The sequence below is a fragment of the Saccopteryx leptura genome, chromosome 1, assembly GCF_036850995.1.
Source record: "Saccopteryx leptura isolate mSacLep1 chromosome 1, mSacLep1_pri_phased_curated, whole genome shotgun sequence".
Taxonomy (NCBI): Eukaryota; Metazoa; Chordata; class Mammalia; order Chiroptera; family Emballonuridae; genus Saccopteryx; species Saccopteryx leptura.
The window spans coordinates 125,594,921-125,615,562 of NC_089503.1; the positions used below are offsets into that span (position 1 = coordinate 125,594,921).

At 37.7% G+C, this 20,642-nt stretch overlaps 1 protein-coding gene across 1 annotated transcript in view; it reads right to left on the minus strand.

The window, feature by feature from the left end:
* The window catches only part of MARCHF6 (membrane associated ring-CH-type finger 6), a 77,274-nt gene that overhangs the window by 18,556 nt on the left and 38,076 nt on the right, over nt 1-20,642 (minus strand). Inside the window, exons 10-20 of the mRNA XM_066374548.1 lie at nt 18,654-18,705; nt 15,314-15,372; nt 13,639-13,719; nt 13,316-13,384; nt 13,162-13,236; nt 11,044-11,178; nt 8,614-8,733; nt 7,769-7,869; nt 6,305-6,442; nt 4,501-4,705; nt 2,536-2,605 (exon numbers count right to left, since the gene is read on the minus strand). Of these exons, the coding sequence (XP_066230645.1) occupies nt 2,536-2,605; nt 4,501-4,705; nt 6,305-6,442; nt 7,769-7,869; nt 8,614-8,733; nt 11,044-11,178; nt 13,162-13,236; nt 13,316-13,384; nt 13,639-13,719; nt 15,314-15,372; nt 18,654-18,705 (1,105 nt within the window). The remainder of the gene's footprint in view (nt 1-2,535; nt 2,606-4,500; nt 4,706-6,304; nt 6,443-7,768; nt 7,870-8,613; nt 8,734-11,043; nt 11,179-13,161; nt 13,237-13,315; nt 13,385-13,638; nt 13,720-15,313; nt 15,373-18,653; nt 18,706-20,642) is intronic.

The window sequence follows — 20,642 nt, forward strand, 5'->3', positions numbered from 1 at the left end:
CACAATAACCAAAGAATACCATATTAATTTTCTTGGCATAAATTAGGATCTAAATATGCTGAAACTAAAATAAACAAACAGGTTGAAACTTAGGAAACAGATTTGAAAGATGGCTAAGGAATAACTTCAGATAACAGTTATTACCAATAAATTCTACAATGTACTCACACAGGCAAGACCATTTACTTAGTAATGTTCTTTATCTGGTCACTTCTTAATAATAGAGAGAACAGCGAGACCCAAATTTACAGAGCACTTGCCTATGAACCCATTCCTCCTCCTTACTCAACTATCTGTTAGTTCTGAACACCTAGAACAGGGGTCAGAAACCTATGGCTCGCGAGCCAGATGTGGCTCTTTTGATGGCTGCATCTGGCTCGCAGACAAACCTTTAATAAAAAAAATGTTAAAAATATAAAACATTCTCATGTATTACAATCCATTCATTTCCTACCACTCATGTTCATGGTTGCGGGTGGCTGGAGCCAATCACAGCTGTCCTCTGGGACACCAAATTTTTATTGGATAATGCGTAACATACATGGGTCGTTGTATGGCTCTCATGGAATTACATTTTAAAATATGTGGCGTTCATGGCTCTCTCAGCCAAAAAGGTTCCTGAACCCTGACCCAGAAGGAGCTAGTGGCTGTCCTGAGCACTTCTCATATATTATCTCATTCATCCTTCCTACAATCCCCCAGCACAGCTACTACTTCCATTTTGAAGATTAAGAAACATAGGCTTAGCAACAGAAGCTTGCCCAATCAAGGTTACTCAGGGAGAGAGGCTGAATTTGGACTAATGTCTACATGACAAAGTTCATGCTCTTCATCACTGAAACTACAAGTCTCCAATCAAACTAAATCAGCTCAACTGTCAGTCTTACTGAATATAATGCTGATAAACACTTTGTTGCAGCCTTACAGAATGGCTTGGGTAGGAAAACAATATCATTTTTAAAGATAAATACTTATAAATGTTACATGACATGAAATCATGTGCATGTTAATTTGAAAATCTAAAAATCGTCTGTGAGAATTCTGTAGAAATTCTGTGTATATTTCTACTCCAAGGTTTTTTTATGTTCAATTTTGTTTGGTAGGTTTTTTTAAATTTAAAGGATACTTGCTATTCCATACTTCACATACTTCTAATCAAAAGTGTTTCTGAAAGAACAGGGTTAGGTTTTAGTTTGTAGTTATCATTAATTAAATGGTAGCTACAGAAAAGTAATCTACAGTGGGAAAGAGCATCCTTGCCACCTGAAATATGTACTGACAGTAAACATTTCTATGATTAAATATATATAACTTCATTCTTTCTACTATATGGTAGGACTGAATTAATGGAGATCTACTTAACAATCTTCAATGAAATTAAAAATATTTTTATTGCCAAATTCAAGTACTAGAACTAGGTTTCCTTCTTTTGTTGACTTTTTCTTAGTATTTCAGATAAAAACATGAAAATGGAACATAAAAATTATAACTATAAAACTGTTCAAATGGGTAAATTCATTTTAACAGCTGTGATGAGTAGTGAGCTTAAGAGCAAAGTTCTAAAGGTCAAAAGTTATTATGCAGAAACAGTAAAAATATACAAACAAAAGCTTAATTTTACCAGTTTAAGGTAAGTCACAATTCCTACAGATTGGGGGGTGGGAGAATATATAGATTAGAAACCTCACTTGAAATTAAAATTTCATGGTTGCTCCTTCATAACCTTAACCTCAGGGGAAAACTCAAATACTTATTAATACAAATTTGATTTATAAAATTATATTGGTGTTAAAATCAAGACACTAACTCAATACACAGTTATATGCTTTATAAGAGCTCAAACTTACCTTCCACTTAATGATTATTTAAGTGGCTAACACACATCTGCAAGATTTTGAATTTTCTGGCTCGCTATAAACACTAAGTGGGAGGGTAGAGGCAGCAAGCTGTTCCTGCCACTTTGTAATTGGCTTTGGGCTCCAACCTCATTTACACCAGACCTCTGAGAATATGACAAACTACTGTATTAATCCACAGCTTCTGGTAAAATAAAAAAATGCTGTTTAACTGAAATTTAAAGATGAATATTTGTGAACACCAGATGATAAAAAGATAAGAGTCTGGCTTCATAAAGGTCTCTAGCAACAGCATGCAGTGGATTGAGAAGGTAATTATAAGAGGAGAGCAAACAATTAACATCAAAAGACTGGCCTGAGAAAATGACTTAAGCCACACAGATGACTTTTTGAAAACCTGTACTGTAATAAGACAATGTCCATAGAAACTGAGTGGTCACAAGTACTTGACCTCCAAAAATAAATTAGAAACTATAACCTGAATTTTTCTCCCTCTGATCCAATACAACAGAGTCCAATGAGATGAAGAACCCTAAATAGATCACTATCCCATTTCAATCAGAAATGAGGGGGAATACATTTCAATTTGTATCTGATGAATAGTCACAGCAAGATATACCTTTTTACAACATAGCACCTTACCCTGACATTCATCAGTAGAGGTAGGATAAGCTCATACCTGGTAAAGTAAGGCAGATGAGGCTGGCGATCAGTAAGGTTATGCACATGAAGACAATCAACAAAAATATCTGCAAGGCAAAACATAAGAGTGCATAAATGATTTATATGAGCTCCATGCATTTTATAATACCCCTTTAAGAATCAACACAATTCTTCCAGGAAAAAAAATAATCTGTATTGCTATTTCCAGATTTCCTTCCATTCTACATAAAAAGGAAACTTATACTTTGGGTAAAATTACCTATAATTTGAGCCAAAAGGAAAATAAACGTCCATTTTCACAATTAGATGTATTGGCAGGTAACAAGTAAATACATTTTTTAATCGGAGAGCATAAAAGTAAAATGTGATCAGCTTAAATTTTTCCTCATAATTCATTAGAAGTAAAAATATTCACTTTTTAAAAAATCAAATTCTCAAAAAGGACGACTCATGGGAGGAAAGCTTCTTTCTAATAGTCCTGTCCAATTAGAACCTTTTACGATGATGGCAATCTCTCCATCTGCACACCCAACAAAGGAGCCACTGGCACATGCAGTCAACTGAGCATTTGACATGGGGTCCATGTGTATGAATAATGGAATTTTATACTGTATATTACTGTGTGTGGGTGGGCGTGCACACAGGTGAGTCGGGCGCGCTGCCTATAAAAAAAATTTTTTTTTCATTTTTTCAGCTTTATGGCAGTATGGTTGACAAATAAAATTGCAATATATTTAAAGCATACCACATAACCTGATATATTACACACTTTGAGGGAATTTTCACCATTAAGATATTGAACACATCTATATTTACAAACTGTACTCACTTGTAATTAAATTTAAATGTAAGTAGCCTTGTGCAGCTACTGGCTCCTGTACTGAGAAGATGAAAATGGCATATGGCTCCCTGGACAGCAAGGTAGTAACCGCTGTTTGCCTTCTATCAGACCAGGCGCAAGCCTTCCTAAGCCCAGCAAGCAAAGCTCTGGTGGGAAGGCTGAAAAGGACAGGTGAGAACTGTCCAAGAGGAGGCTGTGAGGTTTGGTCAGCTTTCTCTGCTTGAGAAACCCATTAATGATTACCGCTATGATCGAGGCCAGAAAGTACTTTTTGCCAATCCAAGAGCTTCATCTCTTCCAGCTCTCCCCCATTTCTCATGGCTCCCCTTCATCTCGTAAGGTTCCCCTTCATCTCTCAGTACTCACCTACATCCACCCCACCCTCTAGATACATTCAATTCCCTGTAGTTTCAAACCTACCAAGTCTCACTTGCCTCTTGTCCTGACACCTGCCTGGAATACCCTTCCTCCTTTCCATCTTTCTCTGCCTGGCCTTCTAGCTTTCAAGACTTAGCTCAGGCATCACCTCTATGGAGATTCCTGAAAACCTTCAAAAAAGTATTTTGTAGAACAAGGAGTGACCAATCATGTAACATGCTACTATAATATAGCAAGTAAAAGGAGAATCGAGGCCTGACCACAGGATTTAACAACACTGGTGACCCAGTGTTGGAATTGGTTAGGAATGTCTCTTTCCTAACCAATCTGGTCTTCAGTTTCATCAGATGTAAACATGAGATCACCACTCATGCCTCTAGGTATTTGGAGGAGAATTAAATAAGAGAAAAACAAACTGCCCTGATACATTAAACTGTTCCCGATACATTGTTGAAATCTTTAAATGTTAATTTCTTATTTGACATACAGTCTTTTATATCTTTCCTTTGAAACAGCATGGAACAACAGCACAAGAAATCCCAACTCTATGGCCCATCTCTGAAATTTGATCAATTTAGGTGACATTGACATATATTATGTTGCATAATGCAAAGGCTAAAACATGAGTTCTTGTCAGGAGACTGTTAAGACACATTTACCCAGAGGACTGACTACATGCTAACAGGACCAGTAACAGCACCAGAATTTCTCAATAGAAATTTGAAAAAACTTAACCTTTGATTAAGTCAACACAGTACCTACCCTGAGTGGAAAATTTAAAGGCCGGCGGTAAGGCTGAAAGCCAACAGGCCCTCCCTGCTGGAGTATGGCTTGGTGGGCTGCATGCAGGCCTTCCCCCACCACAGGAATAGCGTTGTTATTTCGAGCATGCTGGTTATTGTTAACTTGTTGGTTTGCACTGTTCTCACTTTCTTCCTGGTCTCCCAATAAATAGGAATGAAGATCCCTATATAAAATTACATCAGTGAAAATTCTCACTTCAGGATCAGAATAAACAGAAGACATGAGATTTCCTTAATAATTATTATTTAGGGTAGAAAATATAACAAGTAGAATCTGCACACACCACCACTATTACCTCAATCTGGTCTAAATGGTTGTTGTACCTGATTTAAATTAAATCCTTCCAAATTTAACGTTAACTAACATACAAAATATCAATAAATTTAATTTATATTGTTATTATGAGAAGAGATCAGTATCTGGGGGAAAAGTATAAAATGTACAATATACTTTATGGGAAGATCTTAAGCAAAAATAAATTACAATAACTTCTTTTCCTCTTTATAAAAGGCTATTTTGTCTGCTGGACTGTATCTCAACTAAAACCTCCAATGCACAGATCATTTAAGGCATAAATGAGCCTGGGGAAAGAGACTTAGGGCAAGGCACAGGGCAGTTAGGAAAGGATAAATAATTAAATACAACCAAATGCATATCAACCAAATACAGGTATCACAGTAAGGTTATCTACAGAATGCCACATATTTTCGGGGGGGGGGGGATTTAAATCACAAAGATTCAACTTTTAAATAAGTATATAAAATAAAGCTTGAAAAAAAATTCAATATGCTGACTAAATAATCGAGAAATCAAATCTGAGAATGACTCATACCAAGTTAAGACTTTTTTTATCATTCATTCATTCATTCATTTTAGAGAGGAGACAGACAGAGAGACAGAGAGAAAAAGGGGCAGGAGCAGGAAGCATCAACTCCCATATGTGCCTTGACCAGGCAAGCCCAGGGTTTCGAACTGGTGACCTCAGTGTTCCAGGTCGACGCTTTATCCACTGTGCCACCACAGGTCTGGCAGGTTAAGACCTTTAAAATAAGGATATGGTGGTTTGTTTTTTAATGCACTAAAATTTTTTTATTTTTTTACCCAGTATAATGAAATGAATGAACCTGGGCCTACAGCAAACCTCTCTCTGTAAGAGGATAAAAACAGCTCTGGCCGGTGGTGCAGCACATTTAGGTCGAGGTCGCTGGTTTGATCCCAGGGTCTCCAGCTCAATCCCCAGAGCGCTGGCTTGACTCTGAGGGTACCAGTTCAAGCCCCAGTCAGAGCACATATGTGAAGTAATCAATGGATGCACTACTATGTGGAATGAGTTCATGCTTCTCTCTTTCTCTCTCTCTCTCTCTCAAAAACAAAACAAAACAAAAAAACATGCATACATTCTCCATAAACGTAGAATTATTTAAATATTATAACCTACAGATATCACTAAATTGTCTCTTTCTGAAACAAGTATTTCCTGAGCAGGGCATGGAACATAGTTGTTCAGAAGGGTTACTAGTTGATGCTTCTCTTTCTTTCTCTCTTTCACTCTCTTCCTCCCTTTCTCACTCAAAAAAATAAAAATAAAAACATGCATACATTCTCCATAAATGCATGTAGAATTATTTAAATATAACCTACAGATATCAATAAACTGTCTCTTTCTGAAACAAGTATTTCCTGAGCGGGGCATAGAACATAGCTGTTCAGAAAGGTTACTACACTGACACATAATATGCCTACAGTACTTGTCTGTACTTACAGCAAGTATCCAGCGGTAACAGTCCATGCTCGCACAAGCCCCTTCAGCCACTGACGCGTGTGTCCCTGCTCAAGTAATGCTGGCAAGACAACCTGAAGCAGAAGCAGCTCAAGGGACAGTTCACTCACCGGAGCATCACTAAGGCAATTACAAAGAGCCATAATTTGTAATGTGAATTCTATTTTCCATTATAACTCTATCATATTAAACATTTAAAGGGATGACAGCAAAACTCCTCCTATAGCTGAATGAACTCACTCCACTGTCTTTATCAACTCTCTCACTGCTCTCAAGGCCAGCAACACTTCCCACTCCAATTCCACAAAACCGTTCCCCACAAGGGTTACCAATAACCTTCCTGTGGTTAAATCTGATGGTCAAGACTTAGTCCTCACCTCACTGGTAGCATGTTACTAGTAGCATGTTACACAACTGGTCACTCCTTGCTCAACACACCCAGAACACAGTCAGCTCCCCTTCATCATTCTGACCCAGATATTATGGTGTAGATAATAGAGGAAGGGGTGGGGGTATTAAGAATGGATTACAAATGGAGAACAAAAGGAAGACCTAAACTAAGGTAGTAAGTGGTAAACTAAAATGGAGTAGATAAGATCTAAAGAATCAGAATTAAAAAGATATAAAGACTATTTAGAAATAAAACTGAGGAAGAAATTCAATTTGCCTGGCAGATTTCTGCTTTAGGTGAAAAGGTAATACAAAGCACTCAAAAAGGGAGTATAGGAGCAATAAGAACTAGGTTTCCAGGTAACTTAAAATTTTAAATCAAAAAAAGATTTTCCATCTATAAGCCTTATATCCTATTTTCAATCCATAACTAAATGTGCAACTATAGCTACATTCCTTATGTTTTTCACATAAAACATTTCAATGCTGAACAACAGCAAACTTCATTTGCAGAAAAATAAGTCTGCCTTCCTTTGAAAAATTTAACTGCTAATGTTTATGTGATCTAGAACATGGCAAAAGTTAACTATCAAACAATTTCCAATGTCTATTAAGAAATACATGTTTTACATGTATGTACAGGGGGTCCTCAGGTTATGACACAGTTTCATTCCTGCAACAGTGACATAACATGAATTTTGGTCTAAGTCGAAAGGCACCCTAGCATAACACAAACAGAACACTTACCCTTTTAACAGTCTAAAATGGCATAGGTAAGAGTACTGGGGTAAGCCAACTCCCTCACTCATATGCCACATTACTGTGTATTCTGCCACACACAACCAAACTAGTTCGCCAATGTAGTCCATAAGCACAATGCTAATGGTGTAAGCCAAAATCCTCACATCTCAATTTTTTAAAAGTTTTTATGAGTGAGCATCAAAAACTCAAAACGTCTTATGTCGAGACTGTTGTAACCCAAGGACCCCCTGTACTCTGAATATCAAATCCCTAACAAAGCTAAATTAGTAAAGCTTTCGAATTTCAAAAACTTACCTGTAGAGCATGACATTATATGGTAGAAAATTAGGCAGCAGACTCTTAATTATACGTATAGGAAGCCAAAGCATCAGAAGGACAATTGAGCCAAAGACAATCTGCAGTAAGAAAAAGGGCATGACACCATTGTAAATTACTGCCATGAGAGACAAGCTAACTTCTAAACATGCTCACCCAATATCTAAGCCAAATCTATACCCACCCAGGGTGCAGAGTGTTCTCACTCAACACATTATATTTGGATCCTCCTATGTAAAGAATACATTCCTGAGATGGCTACTCCTCTCTCTTTCTCCCTCCCTCTCTTTCTTTCTCTCTCTCTCTCTCCCTCTCCAACACAGTGCTCAAACAGTAGCCACAAATGATAATCACTGCATGGTACATGATGAGAGATCTAGAAACTCACAATGAAAGATCACAATTGTCTGCAACTTAATAAATCACCTGTGATCATTATAAAACATGACCCATATAATGGCTATAAAACTTTCCAAAGGGTGCAATATTGCTTTTACAATTTTATTTTGGAAAAATTCAGATTTAACTAGGTAATTTCTTCTAGGCAGGGAAGAAACTTTGAGACACTATATTAAGAGTTTAATTTAGAAGCTATGAATAAGTCTCCATTGCTTTAATGCAAATTAATTATAATCCAGAATCTCATAATTTGGTAATTAATTATACTACTAAAGTAATAGAAAACATTTTTGTTTCAGTAAATATTTTATTTATCAAAGTAACTAATAAACCTGCTACTTAACAACCAAGTTCCACAGATTTAACTAAGTTATTCAATCTATGGAGCACACTTTACTTCAAAAACAATAAAAAGGTATGCTTACCACTGACAAAATAAATCTTCGGAGATGCCTATATATGGGCAAATGGATCATTTCTTGTACTGGATTAAAATCTGGATCATTCAAATTCCTTAGAAACCACAGTACACCAGGTCGAAGTACCTGCAAATACATTTTTAATGCTATGAATACTCACCAATGTCTTCAAGGCTCTTTATATGAGCTAAACATTAAAAGGAAAAAAATCTTAAAATTATTTTGGCTTCTTAAAAAAATGTGCCCCAGAAAATTCCTATGGTTGTCCTGGGAAAACAAGTTCCTAAATCAGAATCTTTACAATAAATTATCTTGCATTTGATATCCTTTTATGTTTTTAATCATTTAATGTGAAATAAATGTATTCAAGGGCATTTTGTCAAATTTAGAGCTCCTAGATGAAAAATAAGTGTTCTTTTTTAATTGTCACTATGTTGTATCATCTAGTGTAAGAATTAGATTGTAATTTATAAATATTCTAAACAGAAGATCTGATTTCGTGCCTGACTTGTGGTGGCGCAGTGGATAAAGCATCAACCTGGAATGCTTAGGTCACTGGTTCGAAACCCTGGGCTTGCCTGGTCAAGGCACATATGGGAGTTAATGCTTCCTGCTTCTCTCCCCTTTTGCTCTCTTTCCTCTCTAAAATAAATATATAAAATAAAAAAATAAAAGATCTGATTTCATTCTTTCACTTTCTGAGAAGAGTTATTTTAATTAAGAAACCTTATAACTTCTCAGTACACATCTTGATTTTACTACCTACATTTTCGAAAGCATCAATTCAAAAGTCTGGGTATGAGTCCTGGGTGGTCCAAACTCACTGAGTTACTCTTGTATAAAGCATCTCATCTGCCCAAACTGTATTTCTCCAGCTTCTAAACAAGGAGATTATAACGTATATCTCTAAGGTTCCATCTAACTTCCAAATACTAGGATTCCATACCAACAGAAATCCACATAGATAAATTGAAAAATTCAGTATACAACTTTTTATCACTTAACAATGTAATTTAGAGGTAATTTGTAATTATAAATTTTTAAAAAATATTATTTAGTCTCAATCACTTGTTTAAAAAAAAAGAATACAAGTTTAATTTGCAAACAGAATTTACTGAACTTACACTATATGATTCAGGAGAACATGTGGGCCCCTAGGCATACCCCCCCCCCCCCCCAATTCCTTAAAACACTCAAACAGCAAAGTACACCGAGAAGAGCATTAGGTCTCTATGCTTTTGGATCCCATTCACACTGGATTAGTCAGTCTGCTCCTTCAGGCCCTTGCACATTTCATCACCACTCTCAAAGGAGTGAGCTGACTTGTTCAACAGTTAAATTCCTTCCCAGGATGTGATTTTACATTATAGAATGAGGACTATGCCTTTGATTCTCTTATCCCAGCAACTAACACAGAGTTGATGTGCAGTGATACTGAGGGAAAGAATGCACATTTACCAGTTTTATACTTCCTACTGCACCAGAATGACTCATGAGATGTATACTAAAGAATGACAATCCCCCCCCTCCGTGTCACTGTCTTCAAATCAGTAAAAACTGTATTCTCCAAATTTAGAGTTGGTAAGGTACCCATCTGGCAAATGAACTAGAATCATAAAGGACTTTCACTCTAATTCTATGCTTAAGGTGCCTGCTTCAAGGCCATTTTACATATTCGATCCTATAAAACCATAACCTTTGGGTATTTCCAACATTAAATTTCCTTGAATGAAGCTTAAAACAGGCTTGGATCACATAAAATTCCAAGAATTTGTATTAGAGGATGGCTACAAATAAGTGCATTTATTTGTCTCCCCCCAGTCTAGTCGTCTTTGAAACTTTTAACTATTTCTAGACAGAAATATTAAAACTTGCCTATTTTTGAGAAAAATGACTGAAAATAGTTTAAAGCAATTAAGTCAAACTTATCTATCAGTTATTCTCTCTTAAAATAAATGATTTCAGGCCCTGGCCAGTTGGCTCAGCGGTAGAGCGTCGACCTGGCGTGCAGGAGTCCCGGGTTCGATTCCCGGCCAGGGCACACAGGAGAGGCACCCATTTGCTTCTCCACCCCTCCCCCTCTCCTTCCTCTCTGTCTCTCTCTTCCCCTCCCACAGCGAGGCTCCATTGGAGCAAAGATGGCCCGGATGCTGGGGATGGCTCTGTGGCCTCTGCCTCAGGCGCTAGAATGGCTCTGGACGCAACAGAGCAACGCCCCAGAGGGGCAAAGCATTGCCCCCTGGTGGGCATGCTGGGTGGATCCCGGTTGGGCGCATGTGGGAGTCTGTCTGACTGCCTCCCCGTTTCCAGCTTCGGAAAAATGAAAAAAAAAAAAAAAAGATTTCATTTGGAAATTCTAACTTTTGAGGCACAACTTACAGTTAAACAAGTTTTTTTCATGAATGTAGAGTGACAACACTTCCCTGTAGAACTTACCTCTCTCAGTAAAAGAATGAAGGAGGCAAAGTAGAACACGTAGACCATTCCCACTAGCCAGTGTAGAAACATGGTAGTACCTGGAGCCGACTGAAAGCTCAGCTCTCGATCTTTCAGAGTAGCATCAAACATTTCCTAAATCAAAACAGAACAGGTGAGCAAGAGTTGTAGCACCAATGTTTGCCGCATTAACATTTCCATCTTGGCCCTGACCAGTGGCGTCAGTGGTAGAGCACAGCCTGGAGTGTGGAAGTCCCAGGTTTGATTCCTGATCAGGGCACACAGGAAAAGCACCCATCTGCTTCTCCACCCTTACCCCTCTCCTTCCCTTTCCACAGCCAAGGCTCTCTTGGAGCAAAGTTGGCCTGGGCACTGAGGATGGCTCCATGGCCTCCACCTCAGGCACTAGAATGACTCCGGTTGCAATGGAGCAACACCCCAGATCGGCAGAGCATCGCCCTCTAGTGGGCTTGCCGGGTGGATCCCAGTCGGGCTCATGTGGGAATCTGTCTCTCTGCCTCCTTGCTTCTCACTTCAGAAAAATTAAGATAAAATAAAATTTTCCATCTTATAGGGAAGCAGATAAAAATCACTATACACATAGATTATGATGTTCTAGGACCATAGTTCTCTTAATACCATCTCATGATGTCACAGAAATATAAATGATATAAGGTTACACATTATTTCAAAGATGTATATGACACTTTAAAACATTTAAATATAAGCAGCAAGACTAATAAATCAGCCTGACCAGGCGGTGGCGCAGTGGATAGAGTGTCAGACTGGGATGTGGAGGACCCAGGTTCGAGACCCGAAGGCCGCCAGCTTGAGCACAGGCTCCTCTGGTTTGAGCAAAGCTTACCAGCTTGTACCCAAGGTCGCTGACTCGAGCAAGGAGTTACTCAGTCTGCTGAAGGCCCACGGTCAAGGCACATATGAGAAAGCAATCAATGAACAACTAAGGTGTCACAACAAAAAACTGATGATTGATGCTTCTCATCTCTCTTCGTTCCTGTTTGTCAGTCTGTCCCTATCTATCCCCCTCTCTGACTCTCTGTCTCTGTTAAAAAAAAAAAAAAAAAAAAAAAAAGACTAATAAATCAACTGTTATGTAAAAACCTTACTGATACTAATACTGTAAAAGAACCATTTTTAGTTAACATACTACCTTCTTTTCCTGGCTATAGGTCTGTCTGTATTCATACCAAGTTTTAATAGTAAAGTGAGAGAAAATGTTATCTCAGAACCGAAAGTAGCTTTTCTACATATAAAATATTTTTGAAAAGTCAAAAACTTACTATCACTGATAGTCATTAAAGATCTTAGTTAAAACAAATGGTTAGGGCCCTGGCCGGTTGGCTCAGCGGTAGAGCGTCGGCCTGGCGTGCGAGGGACCTGGGTTTGATTCCCGGCCAGGGCACATAGGAGAAGCGCCCATTTGCTTCTCCACCCCCCCCTCCTTCCTCTCTGTCTCTCTCTTCCCCTCTCGCAGCCAAGGCTCCATTGGAGCAAAGATGGCCCGGGCGCTGGGGATGGCTCCTTGGCCTCTGCTAGAGTGGCTCTGGTCCCGGCAGAGCGATGCCCCGGAGGGGCAGAGCATCGCCCCATGGTGGGCAGAGCTTTGCCCGTGGTGGGCGTGCCGGGTGGATCCCGGTCGGGCGCAGGCGGGAGTCTGTCTGACTGTCTCTCCCCGTTTCCAGCTTCAGAAAAATACAAAAAAAAACAAAAACAAAAAAAAACAAAAAAAAAAACAAATGGTTAGGGTTGAACTGATTACAAAAACCATCCTCTTATCACACTGCTCTTTCTATGTGTATAATGTCTTGGTATTATCGTAAAGTTTGAAAGAGTAAAATGAGAAGAAAATTCTCCATTGATTATTAAAAAGGTTCTCAGTCAAAATACTCTAACATCAAAAATCTGCATGAACCCTCAAAAAAAAAACCAGGTACTCAAGAAAAATTAGCAACATTAAGACTCCACAGTGATACATTCTCAGAACAAATTAAGCAAATTATTATCAAATGCTGACTTTCCTTTAAAAGAAACCCATTCTAAAAATGTCTTTTCTGAAGCCTTTATATTATTTCATTGTATGATAATAAATAAACTCACCAGGGAACAGATATCCAGCCACCAGCCACAAATGAGAGGGAACACTCCAATTTCCACCACCACTAGCAAAGAGACCTTAAGCAAAAGTAAAGGTCATCAATATCACCCAAATGAAAAGAAATCGTTTCCAGTTTTAACTTATAACAAGAATTACCTTAACAACAATATAGCAGACTCCCAGCAAGCGACGAGATCTATGAAATTTAACAAGAGTTGCCAAGCCCTACAGCATCTAGTCAAGGAAAAACTGGGCATTTCAAGGTACTATAAGACATAATAATTTAGGCAATATAGTATTACTTGGCAGATAGAATTTATTCCATATTTTGTCTGTCCTTATCTTCACTTCAAATGTCCACAACTTTTACTAAGGGTACAAGGGAAGAGAAATACAGTACTATAGTTTTATCAGTAACAGAAACAACTCTTTGGTATGAATAATATTTCTAAACATCAAGTTGGTTCATTAAAGGATACATGACAAATTATCAGTGTTATTGCTAAAAGTATATACCCAACTATGGTTGTGATCAGGCCTTCGAAATGAGACGCTTGGACCTAGAAATAAAGAAAAACATAAACTTTCATTGTACCACATGACCCCACCCCAGGATAATAATGTATTAAACAATTCAACCAGACTAGAAATGAACCGTGTCTAGGCAATTTACATCTAGAAAACCACCACAAAATTCTCTTTGGATGACATCTTTGAAAATCAGATTCTCCCAGTCATATATCATAAAAGGATAAGGAAACATTAAAGAATAACACTTTATTCAAGCAGACAAAATAGAGTAAATTAAATTTTATAAAACTAAGGGGAAAGTTGTAATGCAATAAGTCTGTGCTCTGCTCCATTCTGAAGCGGACTTGCTAAGACTGAGCACGAAGAGCAGCAGCACACTTCCTAAGCTGTCCACCTGCCCGATGCATCCCAGCCGCCTCATTTCCTACCACTAAATATGACTGTTTATCCCTTGCTCCCCAAATCTGTCCCATTCTCAACTCAGAAAACAAGAGTCTGGGTAGTCTCTTTTTGGTTCCTGAATTTCATATAGAGTATGAAGTGGCGATAGTTTGAAGAGTCAAAATTTAACAAAGAATTCACCGTAACTTTTCAAGTTCTTGCATTCAACTAATGAGAATTCGGAGAGCTGTAACAAACTCTGAAACACATCTCCTTGCCCCTTCAGAACAGTTCAAAACGTGCTCTTTCAGGATTCACATACACAAACAGAACAGAGCATCCAGATATGTCAGTTCTTTCTTAAAAACTAAATCTCCCCCCCCCCCCGAACAGCAGTACTTGTCCATCTAAATATTTACAAAACCTCTGAAAAGCAATGCTAAAATGTCAAAATTAAAGCAAAATATTTACAAAACAGTACTTGTCCATCTAAATATTTACAAAACCTCTGAAAAGCAATGCTAAAATGTCAAAATTAAAGCAAAATATTTACAAAACACTACAGCCCAACATTCAAAGATTGGCTATTTTTTAATCAATTGATGATATACTGCTACGTTTCTAAATTTATTAAGGGGCATCTGGCAAAAAGCGAAAAAGGGCGCACAGGTTCACTGGGACAGGTCACAAACAGTCTGCAAGGAAACTTTCCTATAGTATGCCTCTGGATAACCAACAGCAAGGAGGACACGGGATCTCAGAGCACACCTTCTTTAGCTGGCAACATAACCTACCAATTTGAGCCACTGTCAGTTTTTAAAGAAAACAACAACATGGTGTTAGATAACTATACCTTTGTATAAGGCAGACTGAGAAATGAAGTAACTCTTTACAATATTATTCACCCTTTGAGTAGTACGAACATTCATGTACGTCCTTGTGCCTCCTGACCATCCAGAGTAGGATCGTAACAAAAATGTATTTATAAAAATGTATAAGGCAACATTAAAAAAAGGCAAAAAGGCAAATGTATGCTCTTATTGTTTCCATAAGTTGGTTATCAAACATAATTTTAAGTTAATAAAACTGGAACTGGAACTAATTTCATTTTTTGAAAAACAACTCACTCTCAGGAGTCAGCAAGCATGAAAAAACTCACTACTCAAAGGGTTAATTATTCAACAAATATCATATTTTCAGGGATAATCAAGGAAAGTAAATTTGTATAAATATTATACTCACATGTTCTTCAAATCCCAAACCAACAAGGGAGAAATGACCAATATGGTAAGGGCAAAATGCTACAAGAGAGGAAAAAACTCAATGAAAACTTCAAAATCAAAACAATGAAAACTTCTAGTATCATCTCCCACTAAAAGGAACCAGGGCTTTTAAAAGAAATGAAATATACTAGAACTGGGGCTAGAAATGCATTTCTTGGAACATTCTCTGTAGCCAGAGAACAGCAACGTTATCAAGGTCTAAAAGGCTAATGGCAAAAGGAGCCAGGAACAACTGTGAAGAGTCTCACAAGCATCAAAAAGCATAATGACCTAAACCGATGGAAACACACTGAATACATACAAATCCATGAGTTCATTACACTCAAAAAGTGGCAGGCCGAAAACAAAAACTTTTTAAAAAAGGAAAAAGCAACATCACAGAAAACATTTTTATCACCAATGTAAGTAGTAAGCTCATCAGTTCCTTACCCTGAAAACTGATAATTAAAGAGAAATGACTGCGCATCCGTCCTGCTACTTTTGAACAAGTTCATGTTAACTAAATAGCTCTAGCTAATAAGTAATTCTGTATAGAAAAACCAGACAATAAATGTAAAAATTAACATTTTGAAAAAAATTACTTTGCAATGCCTAATAAAATTAATTATTTCAGGCCAAGTATCATCAGGGATAATAAAATCAGGTGAAATGTTGATGAAACACTAGATATCTGTACGATACTGAAATACCATCCCAAAGCATTACTTTCTTATGGATAAGAAAAAAGAAAGCTATCAACAGATTTCAAGAAGCTATCACCTGAACCACTAAGATGGAGAACCAGACATGTCTTCTATGTCGTATTAGGCAAAGAACAACCAGTGAAAGATTTGTCCCAAATATACTGAACTTGAATCTGATCAGGCTCTTGCAGACAAAGATGCAAGGTGGCAGACAAAGTAGCAGACATCATCAGGGAGCAGTAAGACAAATGTAGAACATGAGGCACTTACAGGACAGTTGACCTAAGTAAGTATCTTCAACAAATCAATGGCAAAACAAGAGGGAAGCAGAAAAATATTCTTGATCACAAGGATTAACAACCAAAAATAATGTCTGTCTGGACATTATCCGGATCCTCATTCAAACAAACCAACTATAAAATGACATTTAAGGAGACAATCTAAGAACTTGTAATGTGCTGGACTGCTAGGATGATTTTGTTAGGTGTCATAATGGTATTATGGTTAAATAAAACAAATATCCCTTATAATTTTCATAGTAAGAATTTTTACAGTGTCCTTTCCTCAAGTCTTTATTTTTGTTTGTCTTTTTTTTTTTTTTTTCAGAGACAGAGAGAGAGTCAGAGAGAGGGATAGATAGGGACTAGGGACAGACAGGAACGGAGAGAAATGAGAAGCATCAATCATTAGTTTTTCGTTGCGACACCTTAGTTGTTCATTGATTGCTTTCTCCTATGTGCCTTGACCGTGGGGCTACAACAGACCAAGTAACCCCTTGCTCAAGCCAGTGACCTTGGGTTCAAGCTGGTGAGCTTTGCTCAAACCAGAGGAGCCAGCGCTCAAGCTGGCAACCTCGGGGTCTCGAATCTGGGTCCTCTGCACCCCAGTCTGACACTCTATCCACTGTGCCACCGCCTGGTCAGGCTCAAGTCTTTCTTGTTGTGTTAAAATTTTAATTTGTTCTTTTTATAAAAATGTTTATTTTATTGATTTTAGAGAGAAAGAAAGGGAGACAGCAAGACAGAGACGGGAACATCAATCTGTTCCTGTATGTGCCCTGACCAGGGATCAAAGTGGCAACCTCTGTGCCTCAGGACGATGTTCTAGATTGAGCAATCCAGCCAGGGCTAATTTGTTCTTAATAACATTTAATTTTCTTTTATTTATGCCAAGAAAATGAACAGCATAGGTTGGGGAAGGGGTGAGAAATGTCCAATTATTAAGACGAAAGTTAAGAGTGAATTTACAGGAATCTGGCCAACAAACAGTTTTGATGGTGTATTCTATGGGTAGAAATTTATTTATGGGTTTAAGATCTATTTAGAATTTACTACAAATAAGATGTGTATATTATTTTACTAATAAATTATGTATATCATAAAGCACAAGAAATTTTTAAATAAGGAAAAAAAACAATAGAATTTTTCCTATTTTGTTCTCACACTCAACTCTGAGGATGACTCAAGAAGGTCCCTAGGGAAAGGTAAACTTTCAAGTTTCAACTCTATTTGTATATGTAAATATTAACCTAAGCATCATTTTAACAATTTCTATTCCATTCCACAGCAACTACTAGATAGGCATCCTAAAATTAAGGTCAGTTTTTCAGGATCATTCCCTTATATGGGAGATAGCAGTGAGGTAATATTTCTGCAAAGGACATGACCACAAGAGTAAAAAAAATGGCAGAAGAAAACTACAATAGAGTAACGCAAGTAGGGAAAAAAATGTGTACTTAATCCCAATGACTATGTTCACCTAAAAGGAAAAAGTACATTCCTAAAAAAAAAAACTTCGATTGATTTCAAGAGATCCTACTTAAAGTATATATAAGTTTAATAAGACAAGGTTTTTTCATATAAGCTTATATATGGGTTAAAAAAATAGATAATATTTCCTTTATATAAAATGAGTTCTTATTTTTGTAATTCAGGTTTTAAAGATAACTTGTTCCTCCAAACACTAACTTAGAATCAAGCTTTTCTTACAAGAGAAAAGACTAAATTCTATAGATCAATTTTTCTCTCAAATAAAACTTAGTCAAATATCGGTTAATATACATATGAAAAATAAATGCAAAATAATCTGCAAATTTTCACCCCATATGAAAGGGAAACAAAGAATGCTTCCTATTAATTATAGCCATCTTTTTTTCAAGATATTTTGTTATCTGTAAGTTTCTTTTGCTCTTTACCAATAATATTCAGAAATTTAGTTTTGTCTCAGCCCTGGCCGGTTGGCTCAGAGGTAGAGCATCAGCCCAGTGTGTGGAAGTTCCTGGCCAGGGCACACAGGAGAAGTGCCCATCTGCTTCTCCACCCTTTCCCTTCTCCTTTCTCTCTATCTCTCTCTTTCCCTCCTGTAGCCAAGGCTCCGTTGGAGCAAAGTTGGCCCAGGATGGGCCATGGCCTGAGGATGGTTCCATGGCCTCCCTCAGGCACTAGAATGGCTCCGGTTGCAATGGAGCAATGCCCCCTAGTGGGCATGCCATGCTTGGTGGATCCCAGTTGGGGAGCATGCAGGAGTCTGTCTCTCTGACTCCCCTCCTCTTACGAGGGGGGGAGGGGAGGAAAAAACTGAACTACTGTAATAAACAAAAGCAAAAACACCACTTACCAAAAACAAGAATGAACAGAGTGTTTAAAGACACCACCCAGAAGACATGTTCCTAAAAGAAAAGAACATTAATAAAACATATTCATTCCTATTTGATATGTGTTTAGACTACTCCATTCATTTAGATGACTGAAATGTGCACTCTATAATTGAGATTTCATTCCAAAATTAAGTACAACTTTATATTTTTCATTAGATAGCCCATAAAAAGAAATCTAATAAAATTCAAAGTTCATAATGCTACACATAAGAAAATCAAAGAAATCAATATACATTTCCTATTCATAAATTAATAATCCACCATAGACTACACAGATTCCCATAAATACCTGCCAGATTGCATTAAAGCAAATGACACTGAAAAATTACAAATGGAGAAAAAGTTCAAAGCCACATTAATTCCCAACAACATATTAATGTAAAAATATACAGTGCTTCTTCCAGTGTCCATTTTGTTCTCAAGACTTCTGCAAGGTAACTTTTCTGGTCCCTTTTCTCCCTATGGTGTCTTGACCTTGTTTGTTTGTGCATCAGAATACTCACTCACTTGGCCACTGATCTACTTCCACAGTTATGTACTATCACCTCCAAGATGACTGCTATCATCTATTCCTCCAGCCATGTCACATGTACTTCAGTCACACTCCATGCTGCCACTAGAAAGTGCAAGCCCAGTGGTTTTCAACCATGAAACAAACCACTGTCCAAGCCCATTTGTGTAGGCCCATGCACTCCTCCCCCATCAAGTTAAATTATCCTTCCAAAGGGGGCCAACACTGCAAAATTTTCTTTATAGAAAGATTTTTCTAATCAGGTCCCCAATCTGCTACAAACCCAAGTAGCAAGAAGGGTGACTGTCTAAAAGATGACTGCTACATTCCCAATCACCACCCTAGCTCGTATCACTTGAATTTTTTCAGCTTCTCTGCCTAAAGTTATCTTCTCTAAAAATTCCTTGCTTACAAACTCCACCAAGAGACAACTAATTAAGCCCTCTTCTATACCTCTTGTATCCTATGCACACTTTCTGTCACTGAGTCTTTAACACACAGTACATACCTCTGAAGGTCCTTATTCACACATTCATTTCTCTCTACTAAACTATAAAGTATTTTGAGTACAGGAATCCTATTTCATTCATCTCTAAATCTTCTAGTAATTATCACAATAGCTGACACATGGCAGATACTAAAACTATTTTCCATGAATAAAGTCATCCTATAAATATTTTTCCCCCAAAATTAGAATGAGATTAGTCAACCCAACTGCATCAACAACTTTTGTTATTCATCTATGAGAGATTGATGAGGTAAAAAATATAAATGAACATGCAGCCAAATAATACCTTCTATAATTTGTGATCAAACTTTGAATAGGAGCTCGGTGACAACACATTCTCACTAATCTGTGAAGTATCATATATATGCCTCAGTATAACTACTAACCTCAACTTCCTATTCTGGCTCCCATCTGGAGCCAACCTGAGGAGGACACCAGCACTGTGGACAGCAGAGGAACTAGATGAAACTTATTTGGGTTTCTGATGACCTTTTGGGCCTCTAGATCAAGCCCTCCTCAAGCCCACCCTTGTTCGAGACCTGTTCTTAAGTTATTGTTTTGGTCACTAGGGGTTCTCCCACCTGCAGCCAAAGTCATCTTGATACCCAAAACCATCTAAAATCCCAAATGGTAAGTGATGTTATATTATAGAATCTTCAAAAAAGTATCCTGTTTTGCTTTTAACCCATTTATGCCTCATGTTCTATTACTACAACGGTAGTGTTATGGGAGTTACTTATATCCTACTGCTCAAGGTAACCACCGAGGTCTGATTTTTCACACATGCTTGCCTCCTGAGGGCACAATGTTATAACCTGGTGCACAGGGTTAGTCACTGCTGCAGATACTGGCATGGTGGGAGCTTGTCAAAAAGTGATGTGAATATTCAGAAAACATTTGAAGTGAATTTCAAAAATTTCAACCTTCGGC